The sequence below is a fragment of the Pogoniulus pusillus genome, chromosome 38, assembly GCF_015220805.1.
Source record: "Pogoniulus pusillus isolate bPogPus1 chromosome 38, bPogPus1.pri, whole genome shotgun sequence".
Lineage (NCBI taxonomy): Eukaryota > Metazoa > Chordata > Aves > Piciformes > Lybiidae > Pogoniulus > Pogoniulus pusillus.
The window spans coordinates 3,751,968-3,777,417 of NC_087301.1; the positions used below are offsets into that span (position 1 = coordinate 3,751,968).

The 25,450-nt window shown below is 54.0% G+C and overlaps 1 protein-coding gene across 3 annotated transcripts in view; it reads right to left on the reverse strand.

Annotated features, from left to right (window-relative positions):
• TECTA (tectorin alpha) overlaps positions 1-25,208 on the reverse strand; it is a 29,268-nt gene extending 4,060 nt beyond the window's left edge. For 2 of the 3 annotated variants that reach the window (XM_064173381.1, XM_064173382.1), the window contains exons 1-18: positions 22,466-25,208; positions 20,874-20,938; positions 20,135-20,268; positions 18,626-18,913; positions 14,518-14,655; positions 14,185-14,350; positions 11,159-11,571; positions 10,310-10,880; positions 9,262-9,854; positions 7,656-8,229; positions 5,248-5,858; positions 4,370-4,931; positions 2,989-3,188; positions 2,036-2,419; positions 1,179-1,465; positions 811-1,091; positions 549-659; positions 10-212 (exon numbers count right to left, since the gene is read on the reverse strand). In XM_064173381.1, the coding sequence (XP_064029451.1) occupies positions 10-212; positions 549-659; positions 811-1,091; positions 1,179-1,465; positions 2,036-2,419; positions 2,989-3,188; positions 4,370-4,931; positions 5,248-5,858; positions 7,656-8,229; positions 9,262-9,854; positions 10,310-10,880; positions 11,159-11,571; positions 14,185-14,350; positions 14,518-14,655; positions 18,626-18,913; positions 20,135-20,268; positions 20,874-20,937 (5,580 nt within the window). In that variant the 5' untranslated portion in view covers position 20,938; positions 22,466-25,208. Of the gene's footprint in view, positions 1-9; positions 213-548; positions 660-810; positions 1,092-1,178; positions 1,466-2,035; positions 2,420-2,988; positions 3,189-4,369; positions 4,932-5,247; positions 5,859-7,655; positions 8,230-9,261; positions 9,855-10,309; positions 10,881-11,158; positions 11,572-14,184; positions 14,351-14,517; positions 14,656-18,625; positions 18,914-20,134; positions 20,269-20,873; positions 20,939-22,465 lie in introns of those variants that run through there. The other variant, XM_064173383.1, reaches the window with a different exon arrangement.
• Between the last annotated feature and the right edge of the window lie 242 nt (positions 25,209-25,450).

Consider the following 25,450-nt stretch of genomic DNA (forward strand, 5'->3'; position numbering starts at 1 on the left):
CTGGCTCACCTGCACCAAGTTGCCACAGTTGCCTTTGGTGTTGTTGATTTGGAAGGAGATGAAGTCCTCCCCTTCGATGCCAGGGCAGTGGCGGTCGTTGACCCGCACCCCCTCACGCTCAAAGCCCAGCTGGAACAGCTTGCACTTCGAAATGGACACCTCCATTTGGGCAGCTTTGCAGGTCACCTCCGCATCAATGATGTCATGGGTGGCTAGAGGAGAAGACATTACAGCCTCAGATCACCACAAATGGCACTGCTGGCCTGCCTGGCCCTCCTCTCCACTGCCACGATTGGGCTGGGATCACCTCCTACACATCATGCTCTTCCCATGCAGTGTCCCTGCTGCTCAAAGTGGTCCCAAGCCAGAAATGCTCATAATATGCACCACAGAAAACCTGCTCCCTGCTCCCACTCTGAACCACGCGTGGTTACAATACCACATCTTGGTCCTCAGCACATCTCTTCCCCAAGCCCCAGCATAATGACAGCCTAACTTGTGCCCACATTGCTCAATGCCAACCCTCTGGCCAGGACTGGAGGACTCACTGTTCCCATAGGGCGGGGGCTCGATGCAGCCGCACAGCTCCCCGCCGTTGTCCAGCTCGCAGCTGCGGTTGGGGCAGTCAGCGCCCACGCAGGGATCTTCCACCACTCCTGCTAAACAGCACAAGACGGAGCACAAACATCATCTTTACCCTCAGACTGCAGGGCAGGCACCTCCAGCCGCCAAGGGCTGCCTCTGCCCGAGCGGCCCCTCTCCCGCTGGGACACGGCTCCCCTTGACCCGGCCAGCCCCTGGCTCTCTTACAGCAATTCTCCTTCTCGATCCACTCTGTGCCCAGGATGCCAAAGGTGCGGCAGGCCTCGCCATAGGCGGCCAGTGAGCCGCACAGTTGGATCTTCTTGTGGTTGTAGCAGCCATCCAGAAAGCAGGATTCATAAAAGGGCAGGGGGTCCAGGAGGCCATAGCAGGGCTGGAAGAAGCCTTTCATGTCCGTCAGCTTCAGACAGTAGCTGTCACTCTGCAGCTCCTGGATCTGGACGTTGTCGCAGGAGGCAGCATACTGTGAGTACTGCAGCTCGTTGCAGCTGTGGGCATCAGACATGTTGTGGGAGTGGTTTCACCGTGACTGGCCCAGCTCCCAGACAGCAGGGAAAGGTCATCTGGTGGCTCACCTCTTCTGCATGCCGTTGGTCTTCCAGCTCTGTGCCAGCACCACGCTGCTGACCGCAGGCTTGCCCCGCAGCGTTGCGTAGTCGTCTGTCCTGTCACCGTTGAAGTTGCCACAGAGGCCACAGACTTTGTTCTGCAGCCGCTCCCCGAGGGTGATTTTGATGATGTTGAAGCCGTTGTAGCGGATCTGGATGTCAGGGCTGGAGTCGATGACCAGGAAGCCCTCCTGGCTGAAGATCTTTGTGGCAAGCCCCGTGACAAAGGGGATGCTCACGTGGCTGCCATTCACCTGGCAAAGGAGAGGACACGAGGCTGACATCCCTCTGGCTATGGATGGAAGCGTGAACCATCCACAGACTGCTCTGAAGCTGCTTCCCACTGAACTGGCTGCCAAAACACAGCCCCTTGTCTTTGGCAGGGGCTGGCAAGTCCTCCTCCTTCTGGCCCCTGAGCACATCATCTGCCCTAAATGCCTGCATGAGCCTGCACCATAAAGAGAACCTTACTTAAATGCAGTGACTCTAGCATGGGACTCATCACTCACCAGAAAAGGCCACAGGCAATGCCCTTCAGTGACCAAGTGATGCTATGGCAACAGCCAGCCCTCTGTACCCCTGCACTTCAAAGGGCAGCTTCACCTGCACCTCTGAGAGGTGGACAGGTAGGCAGCTGTGAACTCCTGGGCTGCAGACCACCTTGCTTCCTGCCAGCCCTTATGTCTTGGCTGGCATCCTTCTGCAAAGCCTGACAGACGACAGGCTCATCCTCACTCACAGAGAGCCTCTACTGGGATGCAAAGCCACCCACAGAGCCTTACGGGGCTGACTGGAGGGGACAGACACTCCTGACAAGACCTTACCTTGACAGTGTTCCTGTCGCTGATGAGGATCTGCTCTTCGTTGATGTAGAAGTACACAGGGGAGATGATGGTGAGGTTGGGTGAGGACCACTTGTCAAAGTTGATGATGAGCTGGAAGGAGAAGTCTGGCAGCTTCTGGCAGATGGTGGAGAGGACGAAGGCGCAGTTGGCGGGGAAGCGGAGGAAGGCCCCATCGAAGGTGCGGAAGACACCACCGCCAGCTGCCAGGCAGAAGGAGCTCCTGGTGCTGAAGCAGCCGCGGACGCCGTTGCGCAGGGCACACTCCTCATCCGACTTGCAGTGCCGCGGGTCGCACTGGATGAGGTTGCGCCGGAAGCAGCGGCACCGGCGGGTGCAGTCCCCGTTCCAGAAGAGCTGCTTGGGCTGAAGGAGAGACCTGTCATCAGCTGTCAGGGTCAGGGACCCCTGTCCTGCCCTCTGCTTATGTCCCTCTTTCACTGGATAAGCAAGAATGGGCAACAAGGACAGAAGAAAAGGCACAAAGACACTGGCAGCTTGCACCTTGCAGAATCTCTGCTACTTGCAGGCACAGGGCAACTGCCTGTTTTTGCTGCCACTCCACTTTCCTCACCTCTGGTACACACACAGAAATTACAGCACACTACACACCTCCTTGACCTCTTCTTTGCACCTGCTTTTCCTCTCTCCACCTCCACTTGACACATGTCTCCCTGCTTTCCCTCTTGTTCCCCCCTTTCTTGCTTGGTGCAAGTGACCCAACTTCAGAGCAATCCCCAGGCATGGCCATGAGCAGACACACATGAGGCTGATGAAGGAGGGAACCTGTCCCTCCAGGCCCTGCTGAGTGCTCTGACTGCGGCTATGACTCTGACAAGTGGATCCAGTACAACACTGGGTACCAGCCCAGCCACTGCCCAGAAATACCAGAGAGAGTGCGAGAAAGCCCCAGGAGAAGGACATGAGCAGCATACCTCATAGTATTTGCCATCGGAGTAGCAGCCACAGTTGTGGGGAAGGATGCAGCTCTTGCCGTTGAGGACATACCCAGGGTCACACTGGCATCCCTCCACGCAGTAGTGGCTGCAGTCGCTCTTCAGCCGGATAGCAGCACATCGGGGCTGGCACAGGGACACGCAGCTCTCGTAGTGGCTGTTGGGAGGACAGCTGATGGCTGCAGTGTTACAGAGGACAGAACACACACAGATTAGCTCCCCAGACCAACCTAGCCGACAGACATATGTGGGGCCATAATCCCCACTGCTGGTGTTCCTGGGCAGTGAACTCCCTTGCCAAGGTGACAAACAGAGACCATGTTACCCAGAGGGGACTTGAGGCAGAAGGCAGCCTTCAGCCCTCTGTCCTGCACCACTTGCCAGCTGAGCACTAAGTCTTCATTACTTACCACTGCCTCTGAGCTCCCGAGAGCCCCTTCCCTGTGATCCCTGCCCTCCTGCAAACAAGCCTGCTTACTGACACTAGACTAAGAAGAGATGCTTGTGCTGGCCTTGGGGATCTCAGGCACTCCTCTCTCTGGGGGCACGTTTCAGGGGACATGTTTTTGCTAGGCCATCAGACCACAGGACCTGCTATGGATACTGCCAGTCCCTGAGCAGGCAGCTTCTCCCTGTGCCCTGCTGTGGACCATCTGGGGTGTCTTGCTGGATGGTCTCACCACCCCTGCAAGAGTGGTGTCTTCTGAGTCATTAGTGTGCTCGTTAGAAAGAATAATGACATAAATTTCACTCTCGTTAGCTAAGGCATTGCTTTCCATCTGATTTGCTAGATAGATCTGCTGCCAGAGACTTGTGGTCCCCATCCTCGGGAGCCTAATTGAGCATCACAATGTAATCTTATTGACAAGAGCATGCAGATTCATTAGAGCAAACACGCACTGCTGGCTTTGAAGCTGACTGATACGATTCCTGTTTAGCAGTGGAGGGCTGGCTGACACCTTCTGAACTTGGGGCTTCTCCCTTTCCATCCTTGCTTGTGCTGTACTACACATGGCTTGCAAAAACGCCAAGAGAGCACAGTGAGAAGGATGCTGCCAGCCTATCAGACTCCCTCATCTGCAGTCAGTCTGGTTTGCTCAGCCATGACTACATGCACGCCTACCACACTACTCCTTTGACTGCTCCCTTATCTAGATGGAAAGGAGGGAATCCCCATGGCTGTCTCCACGTGCTGACTGCGTGAACCCGGGATGTGCCTGGGTCAATGGCTGGGAGGTAGCAGGTGCTCACTCATGCTCCATGAGGTGCTCTGCTACCCCACTATGGAGCTCCAGCAATTGCTAAATAGCACAGGAAGCACCTCTAGAGAAGAAGGACCTGGAGGCAGGGTGGCACTTACAGCATGAGGTGAAGTTTCTCCAGCCAGTAATAGCAATGCCCTGCGTTTGGCACGTGCTGGCATAGTTTTGCAGCCAGCTGCAGGCCGTCTGCATGGCTCCCCCATCGACGCAGGTGTCAAAGAGGCAGTTCTTGTAGAAGAAGCCGGGGCTGATCTTGCTGTGGCATTTGGCAAAAACACCACTTTGGCTCGGGATGAGGCTGCAGAGCTGCTGGGGTTTCCAGAAGCCTTCCACTTTGCCACAGGCAGGGCAGCGGTCGCCGCAGCCCACGCGGCAGAACGCGTCCCGCTTTGCCCAGCTGTGGACGAATTCGGCGACGCTGGAGGCCAGCACACCCCCCATTGCCACCAGGTCGTCCTCAGGGTTGCCATTGTAGCGGCCACAGAGTCCATAGGTGAGGTTCTGGAAGCTGCGCGGGACGGTGACAGAGAGGAAGGTCTTCCAGTCATACACCACCTTCAGCCCAAAGTCAGTCTCAACCACGATGTGAAAGCCAAAGGCAAAGATGTTCACTTTGCCCTGGCCCAGCTTCAGGGGCAGGTAAAGACGTTCATCATTGACCTGTGAGGGATCAGACACATCGTGAGTGGGAGTGACGCTTGGAGCTGCCTGGGGTGGATGCAAATAAGGGCAGCTCAGGACTCTCAGAGCAATGTTCCTGCTGGCTTTGCCTCTACACCCAAAACAAGGCAGCCAAAATGGAAGCCCTCTCTAAAAGCTGTGCATAGCAGCAGCCTAGAGCTGAGTCCAAGCATGCACCCTTCCTAAGCTCCAGAACACCTTGTAAGCTGGAAGGCCTCATGCCTGGAGAATCGCTCTGTGGTTTGGGAGCCACAGCGTGGAGAAATACCCATGGTCCTCACGGCCCTGCACTCACCATCACAGTGTATTTGTAGGCACGGTGGATGACGATGTTGTAGTTGAAGACCTCCACTTCAACTTGTTTCACCCAGAGGGCCAGAGAGGTGTCCCGGTCCTCGTTCCTGGCTGTGACAGTGAAAGCAGGGAAAGTGTCCGAGCGCTCTGCCATGGGCCTGGTGATTGTGGTGCACAGGACCAATGCGCAGCTGCTCTGGAAGTCAAAGGAGTAGCCATCGAAAGTCAGGTAGTGTCCATAGCCAGAGATGATGCAGGAGGCATCAGTGCGGACGTGGCAGTAGTAGAGACCGTTCTCCTCCAGGCAGTACTCGTCGTCCTTGCAGGACACATTCTCACAGTAGACGCTGTTGTCAGAGCCGTTGCAGTAGCAGAGGAAGTGGCAGGAGATGTCCATCCAGAAGGTCTGGTTGGTGGCCAGCTGGCGCCCCTCAAAGTTGCAGCCGCACTCACCGCGGGGGATGCAGCGGGTGCCACGGAGGGCAAAGCCCTCATCGCACTGGCAGCCCTCCGCACAAGTGTCTGCGCACACAGGGCCTGTCGCCAGGGTCTCGCAGGTCTCCACGCAGCTCATGCACTCCTCAAAATGGCTGTTCTCTGGGCAGGAGAGAGCTGCAGGGCCAGCAAACATGGAGCGTGAGTTCCCAGCTCCAGCAGCCCTGAAGCAGCACAGGTGGGGAAAAGGCAAAAGGGGGAAACCCGAGAGGAAAAGGGGAAACAGTCCCAGCACCATGCCTGCCACCAGCTCTTCTCATGCCTTTTGCAACCCCTTCTCCTCTTGACCCCACATCGCTGCCCTGCTTTGCCACGTGCCAAGTGACACCTCCTCATGCTATTTCATAGCATCACAGGATGCCAGGTTGGAAGGGTCAGGGTCAGCACTCTGCTAGAGCATAGCACAGGATGCCAGGTTGGAAGGGTTAGGGTTAGCACATTGCTAGAGCATAGCACAGGATACCAGGTTGGAAGGGTTAGGGTTAGCACACTGCTGGAGCATAGCACAGGATGCCAGGTTGGAAGGGTTAGCACACTGCTGGAGCATAGCACAGGGTGCCAGGTTGGAAGGCATCATCTGGTTCAACCTTTCTGGCTAATAGTGCAGTTGCAATGAGCTGGCTCAGCAGCCTGTCCAGCTGAGTCTTAAAACTGCCCAAAGGAGGGGACTGCTTCCCCTGCGAGAGGATTCCAGCCTCTAACTGTTCTCATGAGGAAACATTTTCTTCTGCAGTCCAATGGGAATCTCCCCAGCAGTAACTTGTCCCCATCACTCCTTGTCTTTTCCATGGGACTCCTTATAAAAAGGGAACCTCCATCCTCCTGGCAGCCACCCTTTATGTCCTGATCCATGGCAATAAGGTCTCTCCTAAGCCTCCTCTCCTCAAAGCTGAGTAAACTCAGCTCTTTCAGCCTTTCCTCATGGCATTTTGAAGAGCATGAGGCCAGCTGTCCCAAATGGACATCTCCCTACAACCTCTGCAGTGGAGCTGGGGGGGGACTGTCTCCCCCACCATGTACTTCCACACTGGGGATGTTTCACATTGCCTTCTGAATTATGAATGTTTCCCCACCAACAGCAAGTGTACAGTGACAGCTGAAAACAAGCATTATTCAAATCATCCTCTGGTGGTGGCATACAGCACTGTCAGACACCATCTGCAGCTCTGGAATGCTCTTACACTGCATCATAGAACTTCTGATGTCTCCTGAAATGCCACCCTGCAATTGCTTCACTGGCAAAGCTGTCTCTGCTGGCATGGGCACAGCTCAGAAACTCCTGCTGGTATGTGGAGCAGCGCTGCCTTGCCTTTGAGCTAGAGATATGTTGCACTCCTACCATTCCTACCCCAGTTCCCCTTTTCTTTCCATATGCTTTGTGGGAGCTCATGGCAGAAAGCTCTACCAGGCATCCTCCTTGGCAAAGCCAATCTTTGGTTGGCTGGTAGGGAAAAGAGTAAGAAAATTGCCCCAGATTAGGCCCCTGCCCCCCTACCCTTTGGACATTTAATGCTGCTGTTAGTGCTGTCAGGCCAAGCCCTCCCTCCCAAGCAGTCCTTCTGTTATTATCACTCAGCTCAGCCACGGAGAAGCACCCTCTGGGTAGAGGGTACCCACCAGAGGTAGGAGCAGAGGTAAGGGGAAGAGTCCCTATTTTTCAGCAGCCCAGAAGAAAAGCTCCATTACCTCTGCACACCTGCAAGCTCCCAACAAAAAGACCCTGCCTCAGAGTCTTGGAGGTGTTCAAGGCCAGGCTGGAAGAGGCCTTGAGTGACCTGTTCTAGTGGGAGGTGTCCCTGCCTACGGCAGGGGGTTGGAACTGGATGACCTCTGAGATCCCTTCCAAGCTAAACCATTCTAGGATTCTATCCCCTTCTCCCTGCCCCAGGTACTTAACAGCTCTAGAGGACTCACGGCAAAAGCTGTGGCTCCTCCACTGGCCAATGTCCACCTCGGCGTTCTTGCAGGCGCTGGCGTAGCGTGCCACCGAGTCACACAGCTCGGACTGGTTCCCCCCGCTCTGGCACAGGCGGAAGAGGCAAGTCCTGTAGTAGGCTGAGACGTTGACCACGCTGTGGCACTCCAGGAAGGAGCTGTTGGTGGGGTCGTTGATGATGCCACAGTTGGAGCGGCTCCTGTAGGTCTTGAGCAGCTCCGAGTCGTTGTTACAAGCCTTGAGGAGGTCTCCACACTCCCCGTTGCAGATCTCATCGAATGTGGTCCAGCTCTCCAGGAAGAGCTCCAGGTTGTCTGTGCACTTGCCCTTGGGCGGGCAAAACTCATCGCTGGCATTGCCATTGAAGAAGCCACAGAGGCCCCCGGTGCAGTTGAAGTAGGCGGTGGAGAGGCGGATCTCCAGGAGGCCTGAGTCATAGTAGCCCATAGCCAGGAGCCCCTCGGACTCCAGCACGGTGCCGTTGTCGCTACGGTAGATGTCCAGGCGGCCAGAAGGGTGGAAATAGGGCAGCTCCACGTCATAGCCATTCACCTGACAAGGGACAAGCAGACCGAGAGGCTTCACAGAGAGCAATGCAACTTTGCATGGCCATTCCCATCTGCACTGACCGTGCTAAACACTTCCTGCCCCAAACTCTCCCTCCAAGGCCCAGAGCCTTTGCTGAGGCAGAGCCTGCAGCTCTTCCCTTGCCTTTCCCCCCACAGAGAATGGTTTTTCCCAAGGGAAAAAAAAAGTTGTGAGAGTTAACCACAACGTCAGGAAAGCCACCAGAGCTGACTCGGCCACCAAACAGGAGTAACAGTGCTGTGACAAGAGTGTGTCCAGCAGATTGAGGGAGGTTCTTCTCTACTCTGACTTTGTGAGACCCCATCTTGAGTACTGCATTCAGTTTTGGGCTCCCCAGTTGAAGAGGGACAGGGATCTGCTGGAGAGAGTCCAGTGCAGGAGGGAGCACTGCCTGATGAGGAGAGGCTGAAGGACCTGGGGCTGCTTGGTCTGGAGAAGACAAGACTGAGAGGGGATTTAATCAATGTTTATCAATATCTGAGGGCTGGGGGTCAGGGGTGGGGGGGACAGGCTCTGCTCACTGCTCCCTGGGATAGAACAAGGAGCAGTGGATGGAAGCTGCAGCACAGGAGGTTCCAGCTCAACAAGAGGGAACTTCTTTACTGGAAGGGTCCCAGAGCGCTGGCACAGGCTGCCCAGAGAGGTTGTGGAGTCTCCTTCTGTGGAGCCTTTCCAGGCCTGTCTGGATATGTTCCTGTGTGACCTGAGCTAGACTGTATGGTCCTGCTGCGGCAGGGGCGTTGGAATGGATGATCTCTTTAGGCCCTTCCAGCCCCTAACGTCCTGTGAGCCTGTGACAGCTTCACAGGCACCTAAAGGGCCTACATAGAGAGAGGAAGCCTGTTTGGGCCATCAAAATGCCACTGTAGTGCCTGATGCTCTAACTGGGCTCCAGGGACACATGAGGCGTTCTCCAAAGAGACACTGGATCACAGCGTGAGCCACCACCTCCCACTCTGGCCCTGAGGTGGAATGCTCTGACAACAGCAGCTTTACCTTGACCTCCAAGAGGCTGGTGCCTCCAATCTTCACCTCTTGGCCAGCCGCCTGGATCCGTACGACACGTGGCCCGTTGGGAGCAGAGCCGAGCTTCTTTTGGCTGATGTCCACCTCGATGAAGTCTGGTTTGTCCGGGCAGGTTTTCAGCAGCGTGTAGGAGTGCTCCAGGGGATAGGGGAAGGCAACGCCATCAAAAGTCTGCAGCACTTGGTTCTGCCCCACCAAACACAGAGTTTCCCGCTTAGGGTAGCAGCCCCGGTAGCCGTTCTCAATGGCACAGACCTCTCCTTCGGGGCAGGTGGTGTTGAAGCACCTGGCCTCACCACCCTCCTCGCAGTGGCATTCCACAGTGCAGTCTGCTGCTGCCCAGAAGGACTCCCCGACAGCATAGTAGTGCCCGTTCACGTCGCAGCCGCACCTCTGCAGGGGCACACAGCGGTCAGTGCTGAGCACATGGCCCTCGTCGCACTCGCAGCCCTCGGCGCACGGAGAGGTGCAGGCTAGAGGGGCCGTGAGGTCTGAGCACGTGGCAGGGCATCTGCTGGTGCACACCGAGTAGTGGCTGAGCTCTGGGCACTGCACAGCCAGCGCTGCGGGTGCAGAGGGGAGACAAACAAGAGGAGGACCATATTACAGCAGGCTTTGGGGCAGGTGACCTCTTTCCCACTGACCCACAGCAGACAGAACAGAATGACCCAAAAGCCCTCCTTGATGGTAGACCTGACCCCCTCCATTTGCCTTCTGTGCCTCCCTGGCCATTCATCCCATGCCAGCAATAGCTTCTCCAAGATAGGCCAAGAGACATCAAGCTGCCTGCAGGAGGGCCTGCCATGAGATGCGCTGCTGCTGGCCAGTCCCAGTCTGGTTCAGCCTCCTCTCACCACAGCAGCTGACCATCTGCAGAGCCATGTGGAGCTCCTGCCTCATGCCTGACCAATGCCACTCTCCTGCTGGCACAAGAGGAAGGACTCTCTCCTGACTCCTTCCCCTGGCTTTCCTCCCCCTCACACAGGCAGACCCCCAAACTCTCTCCCTGAACACTTACTGCATCCCGTTTGGGTGCGCCACTCGCCCACCGAGATGCCCAGGGCCTGGCACACCGCGGCGTACGCCTGGATGGCTTGGCACAGGCCGGTGCCGTTGTCCCGTGCACTGCAGAGGTCGTAGACACAGCTGTGGACGAAGGCAGTGGGGTCCACGACGGCAGTGCACTCCCACAGTGGCCCGCCGCTCTTGTTGAGAAAGCCGCAGTAGTCGGGGCTGAAGTAGAGAGCCTCGGTGGCAGCGTCACAGAGAGTGCAGTTGTCCAAGCAGCCGGTCGAGCATCTCCGCTCGGGGTGCGGCACCTGCCAGCTCTCGCCCAGCTCTGGCACGGACACGGCCAACCTCCCGTCTGAGCGCAGGGTATCGTCCTCGGGGTCCTTGTTGTAATTCCCACAGAGGCCACACGTGGCATTGATGTATGTGCCCGGAACAGAGACAGAGGCGTAGTGTTCTCCATCGTAAGTCACCAGCAGGCCAAAATCAGTCTCTAGGGCTGTGGACAAGCCGCTTTGGTAGACTTTTATTGCACCCAGGTCCAGAGAGATGGGTAGAGACACCACCAAGTCATCCACCTGTGGGAACAACACCAGACAACTGAGCTGGCACATTAAATAGTAGAGCTCTTGGACTGGGACAAAGACAGGAGCCAGATGAGACCTCTGATGGGGTCTTAGGGTTAGGGATGTGTGCAGAAGGACATTTGCCACCACGCCTGTCACCCATGCTCGTTTCCCAAGGGACATGCAAGGCCCTGAAGTGCTGTCCCACTCTGTCCAGGCTGCTGTCATGGTCTTGTGCCACCTTTAGAGAACTGACCCGGTTAATTCTCCCCTTTCAGTGGGGCTCTTACCTTTGCTTTTCCAAAGCTGCCCTTGGGGAGGACAATCCTATGTGAGTAGACCTCCACAAAAATATCCCTCAGCCAGGAGACAGAGGAGCCGCCTCGGTTCTCATTCTTGGCCTCCACGTTGAAGTAGGGCAGCTGGGAGCCTGGCCAGCACTGCCTGGCGAGGAGATAGGAGCAGGAACCCTGGAAGTGAAAGAGGAAGCCGTCGAAGGTGTGGTAATGTGGATCTCCGAACACCACGCAGGTGCTGCTCTCCACTGGCACGCACTGAAAGAACTTGGTCTTCAGCTCGCACGCCTCAAAGGGGCCACAGGCCAGCTCCTGGCAGAAGATCTCATTCTTGAAGTCCAGGCAGCGGCACTTGGTGGTGCAGTTGGCATTGTCCCAGAAGATCTCCCCTTGACGGAGAAACTGCCCTAGAAAGACAGAAAGGGGAAAACCCACACTGCATCACGTCGCTAATCAGAGGAACATGCTTGATCTTTGGAGAGGTCTCCAGCCCAGTGATCAAGGCCACAGAATCACAGAATTAACCAGGTTGGAAGAGACCTCTAGCATCACTGAGTCCAGCCTATCACCTAATCTTTCTAATTAACTAAACCTGGCACTAAGTGCCTCATCCAGCCTCCTCTTAAACACCTCCAGGGATGGCTACTCCACCACCTGCCCAGGCAGCCCATTCCAATGCCAATCACCCTTTCTGTGAAGAATTTTTTCCTTATGTCCAGCCTAAACCTGCCCTGGTGCAGTTTGAGGCTGTGTCCTCTTGTTCTGTCACTGGGTGCCTGCTACCAAGCTCCTTGGCTGCTTTCTTTGCACAGACCCCTGGCAAGAGCCTCTCAGCAGCACACTGCAATCACAGGCTTCGTTTCCAATGTGTGGGGCATCCCTCTGAGGCCTCCTTGTGCCACAAGTCCATTGGATGGGGTGAGTCCTGTCACGAAGGTGGGGTCAGTGCTGCACCACAGAGGCAGGCTACCTTGGAGGCTCTTCCTTCCATTATTCCTTCCATTTTAGACACCTCACACCCTTGCTCTGCTGCACTATTGCAGGACACAAGAGCTGTTGGTGACATTTGCTCCAAGTCCCCCAGTGATGCTCACACCTTTCCGAGACCATTGCCAGCACTGCACTTGTGCTGTCCTCCAGCTGTGCTGCCACCTCCGTGTTCACATAACTTGGGTGGTTGAAGAGCAACTCCACCATCAGCAGCCCAGGGCCAATTCAGTCCTATTCTGAGAGCACTTAGAGCAGTCATGAGAGCAAAGAGCTGTTGGTAAGGAACCTCCACACCACTCAGCAGTGGTGCTGGGACACGCCGAGGGATGGCGCAGCAGCAGACTGAGCAGAGTGACACTGGTGCTATAAAAGGAGGCAGGTTTAGCTGGTGAGAGACATGAGAGGCAGAGAGAAGATGGCAGAGCAAGGGTAGCACACACCCGTGAGAGTTTCCCTCTCCTCCATCTGGCCATCTTTCACACCTCTCACATGCGGTGGTTTCTGCCATGTGCACTGCCTGAATTTACCTCCCCTAACCCTTTTGTTTTCTTCCCTGCCTCCTACTAAAGAAGCTATTTTCTGTGGCAAACATCTCCTCTTAGCACAACCCACTTACGAGGGCTCTCCTGCCAACAGTCCTGGTGCAGGAGATTTGGGCAAGTGAACACCATCATGCAGTGAGTTCCCCTGCCGCCAGCGCCTCATGCTGCATCTCCAGCTGCTCACTGTGAAATGCAAATGCAGTGGTGGGATGTACCCCACCTTGTCACCTGCAAAGCCAGGTGACAAACTAATTGCCAGCTCCACTGCACAGTCCAGCCTTTCTTCCTGGGTCTGCAGCTGGAACTGCCTGGAGCACTTGGATCTGAAACCTCCACTGGGGCTGTAAGATCCTTGGAGTCTCACAGGTCTTCTCTGAGATGGTCCTAAACTAGGACATAAAGCAGCCACATGTCTCAGAGTGAAGACCCCTCCAGTGTCTGTCAGCAAGTGACAATCCTCTCTTGCTGGAAAGCCTCCTGGAGCACAATGAAGGCTCCTGGTGGTTTTATTCGTCTCATGGCAAGGCAATAACCTCTCTGCAGCAGAGTGGCTGAGCAGTTGCTGTGTGCATCTGGCAATCCTATGCTGTCAGTGACACAGGCACTCCTGCTGCAGGCACATGGCATCTGTCCTGTCTGGAAAACATGCTATTGCTCCAGCAGAAAGGGAAATGGGATCACTCCATCAGCTTTCCTATTCTGGGAGCAAAATGAAATTACTGTCTCCTGGTCTTCCTACTGCCCTCATGAGCGTCACAGAAAACAGAGAAGATGTTCTCAGTGGCACTGAATTCCTGCAAAACACTCAAGCTCCATCACCTCTTGACTTTAGGTTAGGACTCTGCTTCTGAGTGGCAGACATGGAGGCCTACAGCAACAACTCTCTGCTAACATGCCAGGATGGGGAAAAGCTAGCAGCAACAACAGGTTTGCTCACTGGTGGTTGAAAGCAATACCAAGAGCAGAGAAGACTCACAAGTACTTAGGCACCCTTCTCAGTTTTCTCAGAGCTACCAAGACAGGCCTCATCCACAGTGAGAATTAGCTGCAAACACTCCTTGTGAGCCAGCAGCCTGCGAGCTGTGCTGACATCCCTGTAGGAGAGGCAATGCCAACCACAACGAAGGGCACACAGAGGCTGATGAAGACTGCTTCATGCAGGCTGCTGAGGATGCTGTCCCACCAAACAGGACATGCCTGGGCTGATGTGAACAGCAAAGCTCTCTGTCCACTCTTCAGAGCTCCTTGTTGTGTGCAGACTGACAACTGCCACTGAAGATGGACTTGGCAGTGACTGTGTAGTGACTCAGACGTGCATGGCATCCACCAAACCCTGCCTGTGCAGCTCGAGGGAATGCCTCGGTGACAAAACAAGTCATGTGGTAGCCCAGGGCACTCAGGCACCTCTCCACCACCATCCCAAGGGCATCATCTTTTGCTACAGTGCACCCCACAGCTCGAAGAGGCAGCAGTGCTGTCTCCCCTTACCTCTCAGGCTGCAGCCATTGGCTGGATCTATTTCCCTGCCATCTATTTTGAAAGCCCAGCGCCCAGGGATGTTGACATTGGTTGTTTCTTCAATGTTGACTATGTCTGGGGTTCTGGAGCCTGGCATGCTAAAGAAGTTGGTGAGATTTCCACCATTGAAGCCAGCCTAAAACAGAGAGAGCAAACATCATCACATGTCTTTGCTACAGGAAAGCATTTCCACACTTCTCTGTTCCCTTCTTCTTTCATTTCAAAGGGTCTTTTCAGGACTTTCAGATTTCAAGTAGTTTGGATGTGAAACAGAGACAGGGATAGGAGAGCAAAGAGCCTCACCTGGGCCATCACCCCACCGAGACCAGTCAGGGGGTCCCCTCCACTGGCTGTCCCTGTGGTCCAGCTGATCTCATGGTAGTTAAATAAGGCAAAAGATGACACTCCATCCGTGATCAGGACAGCCTGGAAAGTGTTCACCTGTGGAAAGCCATGAGCAGATTCACAAGGTGAGAGCACTTGCCTCACACTGCTCACCTGCCCTTCTGCCACCTTCATCTCTGGCACAGGTGAGATGTGGAAGCCTCACAGTGAAGAGTGGCAGAAACTGCCTGAGACCAGAAATACACTCGTGCTCACTGCTGCAACCCTGCCAGCTCCCAGCCCTGCTGCTACCTCCACCTGGAACAACGACGAGACCTTCTCCAGCCTTCTCCAGTCCGACTCCTGGCCCTGTACTCAACACTGATCAAGCCACACCTTGAGTGCTGTGTCCAGTTCTGGGCTCCTCCATTCAAGAGAGATGTTGAGGTACTGGAAGGTGTCCAGAGAAGGACACCAAGGCTGGTGAGGGGCCTGGAGCACAGCCCTGTGAGGAGAGGCTGAGGGAGCTGGGGGTGTGCAGCCTGCAGAAGAGGAAGCTCAAGGCAGACCTCATTGCTGTCTACAGCTACCTGAAGCAAGGCTGTAGCCAGGTGGGGTTGGGCTCTTCTGCCAGGCAACCAGCAATAGAACAAGGGGACACAGTGTGAAGTTGTGCCAGGGAAGGTTCAGGCTGGATGTTAGGAGGAAGTTGTTGGCAGAGAGAGTGATTGGCATTGGAATGGGCTGCCCAGGGAGGTGGTGGAGTCGCCATCCCTGGAGGTGTTGAAGCCAAGCCTGGCTGGGCCACTTAGTGCCATGGTCTGGTTGATTGGGCAGGGCTGGGTGCTAGGTTGGACTGGCTGAACTTGGAGGTCTCCTCCAACCTGCTTGATTCTGTGATTCAACACCAATAGATGGCAGCAGGAGAATGAGCTTGGGATGAAAAAAAGCACTCAGCAGGTTTTGGGTTGTTTCCACCGGTTATCTGCCATTACCCTGCCTGAGCTTTATGCCTTCCCACTTACCTTCTGCATTCGCAGCCTACAGTGCTGTTAACAGTGGGTTACATCCAAGTCAGACATGGATCTTATGCTTTTTGCTTGGCTGCCAAGCTTCCTCACTACCTGCTCAGCCTACTGCCTGCATTCTTCCTTTCACTTCCAGCGACTTCAGATTTCCAGCCCCCAGATTCCAGATAGATTCACACAATTGCCAGCCTGTGCCCCCATGCAGGAGGGCCATGCTTTGCCAGCCAAGGAGGGCAGCATAGCCCCAAGCACTTCTCCTTTACAATGGCACAGCAAGACAGAAGAGGCCTCTCCCCTTCTGCCCATGCAGATGCAGCAGCAGGAGTCATCACTGGAACTAACAGTCAATCACTTCTCCAGCTTTCTGCACTTTTGTGCCCTTCCTATCCCTGTCCATCCTACACTGCTCTGCACCAGGCCCATGCCATACAACTGCCTCTCCTGTCTCTTAGTGAGCAGTATTTTAGCTGGAGACAAAACATGAGCTTCCCCTCTTTAAATTACTCAAGAGCAATATCAGGAGCCCAGCTACCTGGGCACTGCAAGCTGTGAAGGAAAGTACAGCCCAGAGGAGCAGTTCTCAGGTGACCCAGGAAAGGACACTGATTGAACTGTCTCACACTGGGAAGCAGACAGCAACCCCGGAGCATCATAGAGAGAGAAAGCTGAGCTGCTCTGCATCAACCACATGTCCCATGTGCTGCTGGACAAAAGGAAGATGCCAGAGTTGAGGAGCTGGGAGTTACTTTGCAGCACTTCAAATCCTCTACAGCAAATCCACAAGTGCTGAGGTGGGCATGAATGCTTGAAGGCTGAGGAGGGGACCTCAGGGCTGCACTCATTACTTGCACACCGCAAGGGATGGCACTTCCAAGGCACATTAGGCTCCTGCCATGAGAAATCTTGAACACAGAGTACAAGCTGTCAGGGAGAGCAAAAAGCGTGGGCAGAGCTCATGGCAGCTGCAAATGGCACAGTTCATACCAGGGCAAATGAGAGAGCAAGCTAATGGGCAAGCACCGTTCCACTCCTGCATCCTGCCCCTGGGAATCTGCCTCCTACATTTCCTGTCTCCCTCTTCATCACCTTAGAATGCTTGCTGACCTTTGCCAAGTCTTTCCTCATGACTGCAACTTCAGAAAGGCAACACCACTTTGGCATTGCTCTTCAACAGAGCAACAAATCTTCCTCTGGTGAGGTGCCTCTTGGAGGGTAGTGGAAGCTGACCTGGCACCTGTTTTCAGAGGGTGGGCACTCATTAGGAGCACAAGCCACTGTGTGCAGTTTTAGGCCCCTCATTACAGGAAGGACGTTGAAGTGCTGGAGCATGTCCAGAGAAAGGCAGCAAAGCTGGGGAAGAGTCTGAAGAACAGAGGAGCAGCTGAGGGGCTGTTTAGTCTGGAGAAGAGGAGGCTGAGGGAAGACCTCATTGCTTTCTATAACTCCATGAAAGAAGGTTGCAGTGAGGTGGGATTTGGCCTCTTCTCTCCAGTATCAGGTGGTAGGTCAAGAGGAAATGGCCTGAAGTTGCACCAGGGAGGTTTAGGTTGGAGATTTGGAAAAATTTCTTCCCTGCAAGAGCAGTCAGGCACTGGCACAGGCTGCCCAGGGAGGTGGTGGAGTCACTGTCCCTGGAGGTGTTGAAGAAACCTGTGGCCATGGCACTCGGGGACATGGTTTAATGGCCAAGGTGGTGCGGGACTTGATGATCTTAGACTCCCCGATTACCTCACTTCCCTGTCTGATGCTCACAAGGCATGCACTGAGCACTTCAGCTATTTAACAGGGCTCTTAGAAGCTGAACCCACTTGCTTGGGTGTCACTGAGGGCCAGCAGCTGCAGCGCAGCAGAGGCCACACTCCCAAAGTTGCTTCCTGCAGCTCTTCTGCACTGTGATGAATCTCCTGCTTAGGTTGCACTGTGCTGTTCCATTGCCAGCCCTGAGCCCTGGCTGCTACTGAAGCAGGGAGGCTGCTCTACAACAGAATCAAGTGCATTGTGTTGCAAATGTCGTTCTTTAGGCAATACACGGGTCTCTATATTGCTTGCTGTCTGCAAATACATCTATGTGTGCATGATTTTTTCTGCAAGCACTGCCAGGAGTGGCAAAAAAAAAAGGGCATTAAATCTCCAGCCTCTCCAACAACTGGGAAGGAGCAGAGCTGTTTATCAGAGCCAGCTCCTAAAGACAGGAGGAGTCACCTTTTGGCACTCACAGTGCACAGCCCAATACTAAGCCCTTTCTACAAACAACAGCACTGAACCCTTGATCTCTGGCTGCACCTCAAGCTTCTGCATGGCCCCTACCAGAGAAGGGACCACTGAGAGGACTCTGGCCTCATCTTCTTGACACCCATCCATTAGATATCTGTCAGCATTAACAAGATCCCCTCCTCAGCCTCCTCTTCTCCAGGCTAACCAGCCCCAGCCCTCTCAGCCTTTCCTCACACAAGAGATGTTCCAGTTCCACAATCATCTCAGTGGCTCTAGGCTGGACTCTCTCCGGTGTTACAGAATGGTTTAGGTTGGAATTGACCTCAAAAATCATCCAGTTCCAATCCCCAAGCATAAGCAGGGACACCTCCCACTAGCATAGGTCACTCAAGGCCTCATCCAACCTGGATAGTCTCATCCAACCTCCCTCTCCAGGGAGAGGAGCCACAACCTCCCTGGGCAACCTGTGCCAGTGTCTCACCACCCTCACTGCAAAGAACTTCTTCCTAACATCCAGTTTCAATCTTCCCTCTGCCACTTCAAACCCATTACTTCTCATCCTGTCATTACAAAACCTTGTCAATAGTCCCTCCTCAGCCCTCCTGTAGCCCCCTTCAAATACTGGGAGGCCACTCCAAGGTCTCCTCAAAGCCTTCTCTTCTCCAGGCTACAGAGTCCCAACTCTCATAGCCTGTCCTCATAGCAGAGCTGCTGCAGCCCTCTGAGCATCTCCGTGACCCTCCTGAGCTGGGCTGCCCAGAACTGGACCCAGCAGTCTGGGGGAGGCTTCACACCCTCACAGACACAAGGACACAACCACCCAGCAGCTGCCAAGAAGCCTTTACCGGAGTCGTGCTGCTGCCACCGTAGAAAGTGACTTCCTCCCAGGTGGCGATAAAGATCCAGAGAGCAGAGAAGTAGGACATGTCTTTGAAGTGCTTGCGGACGTCCTTGGAGGCTCTCCTCAGCAGCTCGGGGTCGGTGCTCTCCCTGTAGTAGATCTCCCCGCGGATGCCATTGTGCACATCCGCCCAGAAGGGCGCCAGGAAGGCTCTGCCATCGGCCAGCGGGAAGGCCTCCGGCGTGAACTGGCTGACCAGGGCGTTGAAGGAGATCACCCCGTTGTTGTTCACCTGCACAGACAGACCCACTCGTGTCCCAGCGAGCCTCTGCAGCTAGCAGAAAGCTGTCAGATAATGTGGAGGGAGTAACTGCTGGGAGAAGGTGGCTTACACACTGACAGTCTGTGGAACAGCCTGACTGCACAGGCACGGGCTCAGCTGCAGCCACAGGCTGAGTGCAGGAAGCCCCAGGTGGGACTAAAGCCTGAAATGCCTGCAAAACAGAGCTCCTAAGGGCCAACACAAGAGAGGGAGAATGCACCTGGCTCGGCTGGGACCCTGCCTTGGGGCCTCAAGCTTACCCAGCCACCGCAGAGCGGCTGTGCAGCGCTGCCTGCTTGTACGGCATGGGCGGCTGCACAGCACAAGGGCTCTCAAAAGAGATCAAGCATCAAGCTCACTGCCTTTGGCTTTGTCATCTCCAACAGATCCTGTGGCTCCCCAAGAGCAGAGTGACACATGGTGCCACAGGCAGCCTCTTCCAAATCTGCTGAAGATGCTCCCCAAAGCAACTCTTTTGCAATGAGTGAAGAACGAGTGGCTTTGATGCCCTGGGTGCTGAAAACTTCCACCACAGGAGGGCCTGAAAACCCCCTCTGGATTACAGTTTTCCCGGTACTGCTGTGTACAAATACAAGTCAGGCAGGCAAGGGAACAAGGAGTCTTTACCTTTCTTCTGATGCTGTGGGGCTGGCAGGCTCTGGACCAGATCACCACAAAACATGGACATGCTGGGGACCTGCCCCCTGTCCAACACACTGCTTTAATGCACTCAGGTGAATGCTTTCTTAGCCCAGACTGGAGGAGCTGGTGTCCCTTTTTTCCCAGGCTCCGGCTGTGCCATCATCTGGCAGCATCCTGTCCCTCTCTTGGGCACTCACAGATCCAAACCAGTGCACCTTTTCCCTCCCTTCTCTGTGAGTATCTACATATTCTTGTTTCTTGTCATGCAACAGGAATAATGTCCCTTGTGTCTAGGCCTTAGCTTTGCTATATCATTTGATCACTTGCAAGGAAAATTTATTGCCTTTTATATTCCTTCCCAATGAACATTAGCCCATTAAATATACCTTTGACTTTCTTAATCATAAAACCTATCAGTTCATGAAATCTAAGAACCTCTCAGGTAGATGCTAATACATCCCCCACAGGCTGTGATGGGGAGAGCACGTTTGAAATGCAGCTGCTAGCAGCAAGGAAAAGAACAAACAGAAGGTCTGCTCCTCCACTTACATAAATGCTTCTGTATGGGGCTCCAAAAAAGATGAATGGGACTGAGATCTTGATCTCAGGAGAGCTTCCATCATCAACTTTGGGTGTTCTTGTGTCGTTCTGCCAGAATGGATACAGACTTGCCATGGAGTGAGCTGCAGCGAGAGGGAGGAGAGAGTCCTTATGGCGATGTCAGCCCCACTCTGGACTCTGGAGGCCCTGCCATTGCCCACCCCCAAACGCTGACCTCCTGTGAAAAGAGAAAGAGCTGCCTTGCCCTCACCTCCTTTCCTGGTGCACAGGCACTGAGGGTGCCAAAGGTCTGCTGGCTACCAGCCTGCCTCTAAGCCGTGAGAGGCTTCAGGGTGGAGGTGAAACTCTGCTGCGCACTTGAGGCAGCAGCACCGCAGTGACCAGCCAAGCCTGTACTTGGCCATGACACCAAGCAAACAGCACCAAACCCCAGCACTGCCAGCAGCCAAAGGCTGTCTCAAGGCAGGCCAGAGGCACCAGCTCCAAACCCCAGCACTGTCAGCAGCCAAAGGCTGTCTCAAGGCAGGGCAGAGGTACCAGCTCCAAATCCTTTCCTGTTCAAGCACCTACCAGATTTCTGCTGTCATCTCATGCCCTGTTTCTTTCAGGTAGCTTCTGGAAGCTAACCTTTGCCCACAGAGCAACCCCTTCCAGTCCCTACCATTCTATGAGTCTATGATCACTTCCCCAGCACAGCTGCTGAGCGCCAGAGCTGCAGATAACTCACCTCGTTGCTGTACAGTTAGCACCAAAAGGGCCACCCAGGCTCTGAGAAACAACTGCTTGTTCATCCTACAGGAGAGAAAAGCACCCAGATACGAATCACATCAGTAGGAAGCCACATCTTTGAGCCACCCAGGGTGACACCAAGCACTGCCACTTCCCAAAGCTGCCCGACTGCTGCCAAGACACAGACGTTTCAGAGACAGAGGTACTGCACCCACCCTACTCCATTAAGTGATGCAATCATAGAATCAACCAGGTTGGAAGCAACCTCCAAGCTCAGCCAGCCCAACCTAGCACCCAGCCCTGTTCAATCGACTAGACCATGGCACTAATGATACTCCCCTGGTGCTAACAGTAAAGTGCCCTGCAGGTCTTGTCAAAGTGAGCCACTAACCACTCCAGCTGCCGACTGGAAGCTGTGAAGGGTCCCAGCTCTCCGTGAGCTGCCTGCTCTCCCCACAGCTTAAAAGCAATTGCTCCCTGCTCTGCTTAGTGCCTGGCTTCACAGGGAACAGTTTTGTGTGGTTCCAACCATTAGAGCTGTGGTGTGCTCTCAGCTAAGGGGCTTCAGACACCACCTCAGCTGATCCTTTGTGCTGGCCACCAACACCACGGCCGCTCACCGGCTTGGATGAGTGTGGAAGAAGCACAAACATTTATGCAGCTGGGCAAGTCCTTATTCCACAGCAATCAATGATGGAGAGAGAAGCAGATACAGGGCTGGGAAATGCAAGCAAAACTCTGTGCCAGCTTTAATTCCTCCTGTGCCTAATGCAATTTGTTACTCATTATTAATCCAATAAGAGCATCACTAAAACACCTGCTTTGATTTCTGCGCCTGTTGTTTCCGTTCGTGACACAGAGGCACAGTTCACGCAGAGCTCTCAGGAAGGCATCACCTGCTCCCAGCATGTGTGCCCACCAGAAAAGCAGCTTCAGAGACAAACTCTATCCATGGATCATGTGCAGCCTCAGTTTTAACATCAGCCCCTCTGCCTTCTCAGCTTGCTACAGCTCATGCGTTGCAGCCTCATGAACACGATGGCTACAAACCCCTGCGTGTTCTCTCCCTATAGTGTAGAGGGACCAACAGCTCCAGCTCCTAAGTATATCTATGCATATCCTTAATGGTCCTGGGACTGGCACAGGGGACATACCATTGTCTGTCCCACATCACTTCCACTTGACTCCCATTACTAGGAGCTCAGAAAGCATGAAAAAGTGGAAGAGAAGTGCTGCCCTGCTCCTCAGCCTGCCACTCGCATCCGCGCCAGCCACAGCCTGCTTCCAGCAATCGCCTTTGCCTTGAGCAAAGTTCTTTCCACCAAGGGAAAGTTTTACCACATTGCTTATCTTGGAAAGATGGAAGGAGGATGGCAGAGGTTTCTACAGATCACCAATCTGAGTCACTGCAGATTGCCAAGCAGAGCTGGGACAGGCAATGAATAGCGAAGACTATGGCAGCCCAAGACCCGCTGAGAGCAGCGCTGCTTGGGGGAGGCGACAGAGCAGCCCAGAAGAAATCACTCAGTTGAAATTACATTATTATTATTTTTTGGAAGACATGGAGGGGGGGAGGGGGAAATCACCAACCTGGTTTGTAGACTAGAGGAGCAATCTGGTCTGAAATTTTAGACCAATCTTGGTAGAGCAGGGAGAAATCCTATGTCAATGGCGAATGCATGCCGGTCCTCCTTTGCCAAGTCCAGCTGATGACTGAAACGCTGCCTCAGTCCCCTCGCTCTTGCAATTCAAAAGTCAGTTTCCTTCAGGGCTGTTGCAGGGCTGGAGGAGTGTTGAGTTGCAATCACAACTATTGCTTCTATTGATAACCAGCAAACTAATCTGGAGATCAGGTTCTGGCCTGGAGAAGGAGAGAAGTCTCTTTCTTCACCCCCTTCAGGTTGGATTCAGATGGAAATGTCAGTGAGCCAGAGCTGAGCTCAGGGCTGTGCTGCTCAGCATCGCTTTTCGTTGAAGGGAGAAAAAAAAAGCAAGCCCCAGAAGAATTGAGCCCCTTCCTCCTTTGTGTGAGGGGGAAAAAAAGCCCATCTATATAATGTTACAGCATTAGCATTAAACAGTGCGAGGCTTAAAGCGCCGTTCAAAGGCAGTGCCCCAAAGTTTCAGTGGAGTCACTTTTCAGTCCAGGTCTTGCTTTGCTCTCTGGAACACAACTGACTTCTGCTTTTACAGCTGGAAGAGGGAAAACTTACCCAGTGCTGCACGCTGTCCAAATCCACTGGGGAGGGTTCAGTGCTGCTCCTGCTTCCAGCCTCTCTGGAAGGACTGGTTGGTGTTTTCACTGAAGCCAGTGGGGAATTTCACTGGGACACTGCTGTGAGCATTCATCACAGAATGATTTGGGTTGGAAGACACTTTAAAGATCATCCAGCTCCAACCACCCTGCCATGGGCAGAGACATCTTTCACTGTCCCAGGTCCAACCTGGCCTTGAACACCTCCAAGGAGGAGGCATCCAAAATTTTCAGTTCTATGATCTGCATTTTCCACAGCTCTGCCTCTGGTGTCTGGGCTGGGTCAAAGCTGTGGGCTGTGGAGGTAGCTGAAGTGAGGATGTGTTGTCCACAAGTGTGCAATTACATGCTGGTGGGAGGGGATACAAGGGGCTGAGCAAGGATGCCTTGGCCCTCTGTGTCCGTGCCCCATGGCCACTTGACCCAAGCAGGGCCCAAGGATGCTTTTTGTTCCTCAGGGCTTGGCAGTAGCTACTGCCTGCTTAACATTTCCACCTGTGCTGATAGGCTGGCTCCCACATGCCCTCACTGATGGTGTGTGGGGCCACCACTGGTCTCAAAGAGAGGCTCTTGCCAAAGGCCTGCAGGCTGTAAGCCTCAAACTGTCTTAGAGAGACCACAGCTTTTCACCCAAGCCCAGTCTGTAGCCTGAGAAAAGATGACAACTACTTTAATTCAGCTCACATCGATGTCACATGAGGGACAGAGAGGCAGAACAGTGGCCAAGGGGTGAAGGAAGCAATCAGCAGAACCCTGATGAGAGCTGACTCTTACAGCCTGCACTGAGGCTCAGCTAAGACAGGAGGTGCTCCAACCCCAGCAGTCTGTCCTAGGAAAACAGCCTTGTTCTCATGAACAAAACAGCACAGCACAGCCTTGGCAGGAGTTTTCCGTTGGAATTTTTGGCTGGGGGCCTTTTACTACCCATTTTCCCTGCTGAGAGGTAGGTAGGTGGTCCTCCTGCACTCTCCATACACCTGCTCCCTGCCCTTCATCAGGAGAGAGAAAAGACGGGAATGGCAACAGCCAAACCTGAAGCACCTAAAAGCCCAGACTGTTTTTTTCCCTCAGGCCCCTGGGTGCTCCTAGAATTGCATTTAGTGAGTTCACCCTCAAAGTGCTGCAGCTCACCACAGCAGTTTCAGTACCTGAGAGCAGTGGGCAGCACAACACCTCCACAGCAAATCCTGGGGCTTGCTTTATCCTCCAAGCACAGCCTTGCTAGCAGAGAGCCTTCTTTTTCCATTCCTTTCCACGTCTCTTTTTTAACCTGATGACTACTCCAGGAGTGCAGGGGGATTTTAAAGCACTGACTGATATTCCAGGGGTGGATGACCTCTAGCCTGCCAGTCCATGCAACTCAGCTCTTCCTTTCCCTTCAATACAGATTTTAAGCATTCCCAGCCACAGGAAAATCAATTGGCTCTTCCCATCTTGCTTTGTAAGGCAAAGAAAAGTGGTGAAGATAGGTTTCCTTCTGCTCCCCTATCAATTTAATATTCTGTTCCTGTTCGTTCTGGGCAAGTCTACACTGATGATGTTTGATTAGGTTTCACTGTCTCTTTGGGGACAACTTTGTCTTCTAGGCTATTTTCTTTTGGACAAGGATGCTCCCATCATGCATCAGCAGAGCTGCACATTCAAACAGTTCTTCTTTTTTTCTCCTTCTAGCAGAAAGCTTCCTTCCCACGCCTGACCTCAAGAAAAAAACAAGCAGTAAAAAATGAGACAAGGGAGGCCTCCCTCTGCTTGACCTGAACAGGGCAAACTTAGGCAGGGCCTTGGTACATTCTCCCATTTCAAAGCCCAGCCCAAGGAAGATGCCCTGGTGAGGCACTTGCCTAGCAGTTGTGTCCCACCTGGAGGGGCACCTCCCTCCTCCTTCCTCTGCCCAGGGTCATTTGGTGCAGCCAGCACAGACTAAGCCCACAGCTACTGCTTTAGTGCCACCCTGCCCTCCCCAGCAGCAGCTAAAAGCCTTTGCTTGCAGGTAAAACTCATTTTGATCACAAGGCCAGTCCCACTGAGGACACAGAGCAGGGAACAGAGACAGAGCCTTATTCCTCACCTGAAAGTGGAGATGAGTCACTGCCACAGAGAAACACAAACCAGAAGAGGAGGAAAGCTTCCAGCACTGCAACTTCTCCTTTCAAGAAGCAACACCTCGACAGGTGAGGTGGCTGTGCCTGAGCTCAAAGCCAGCACCCACGGTCAGCAGAACAAAAACCATCTCAGCAGCTCTCACTCTGCCAGAGGTGTGTGTCAGGTGTGTGGGTGAGACAGAGGGAAACCTTGTGCTTCAGGCAACTCCAAAGTGCAAA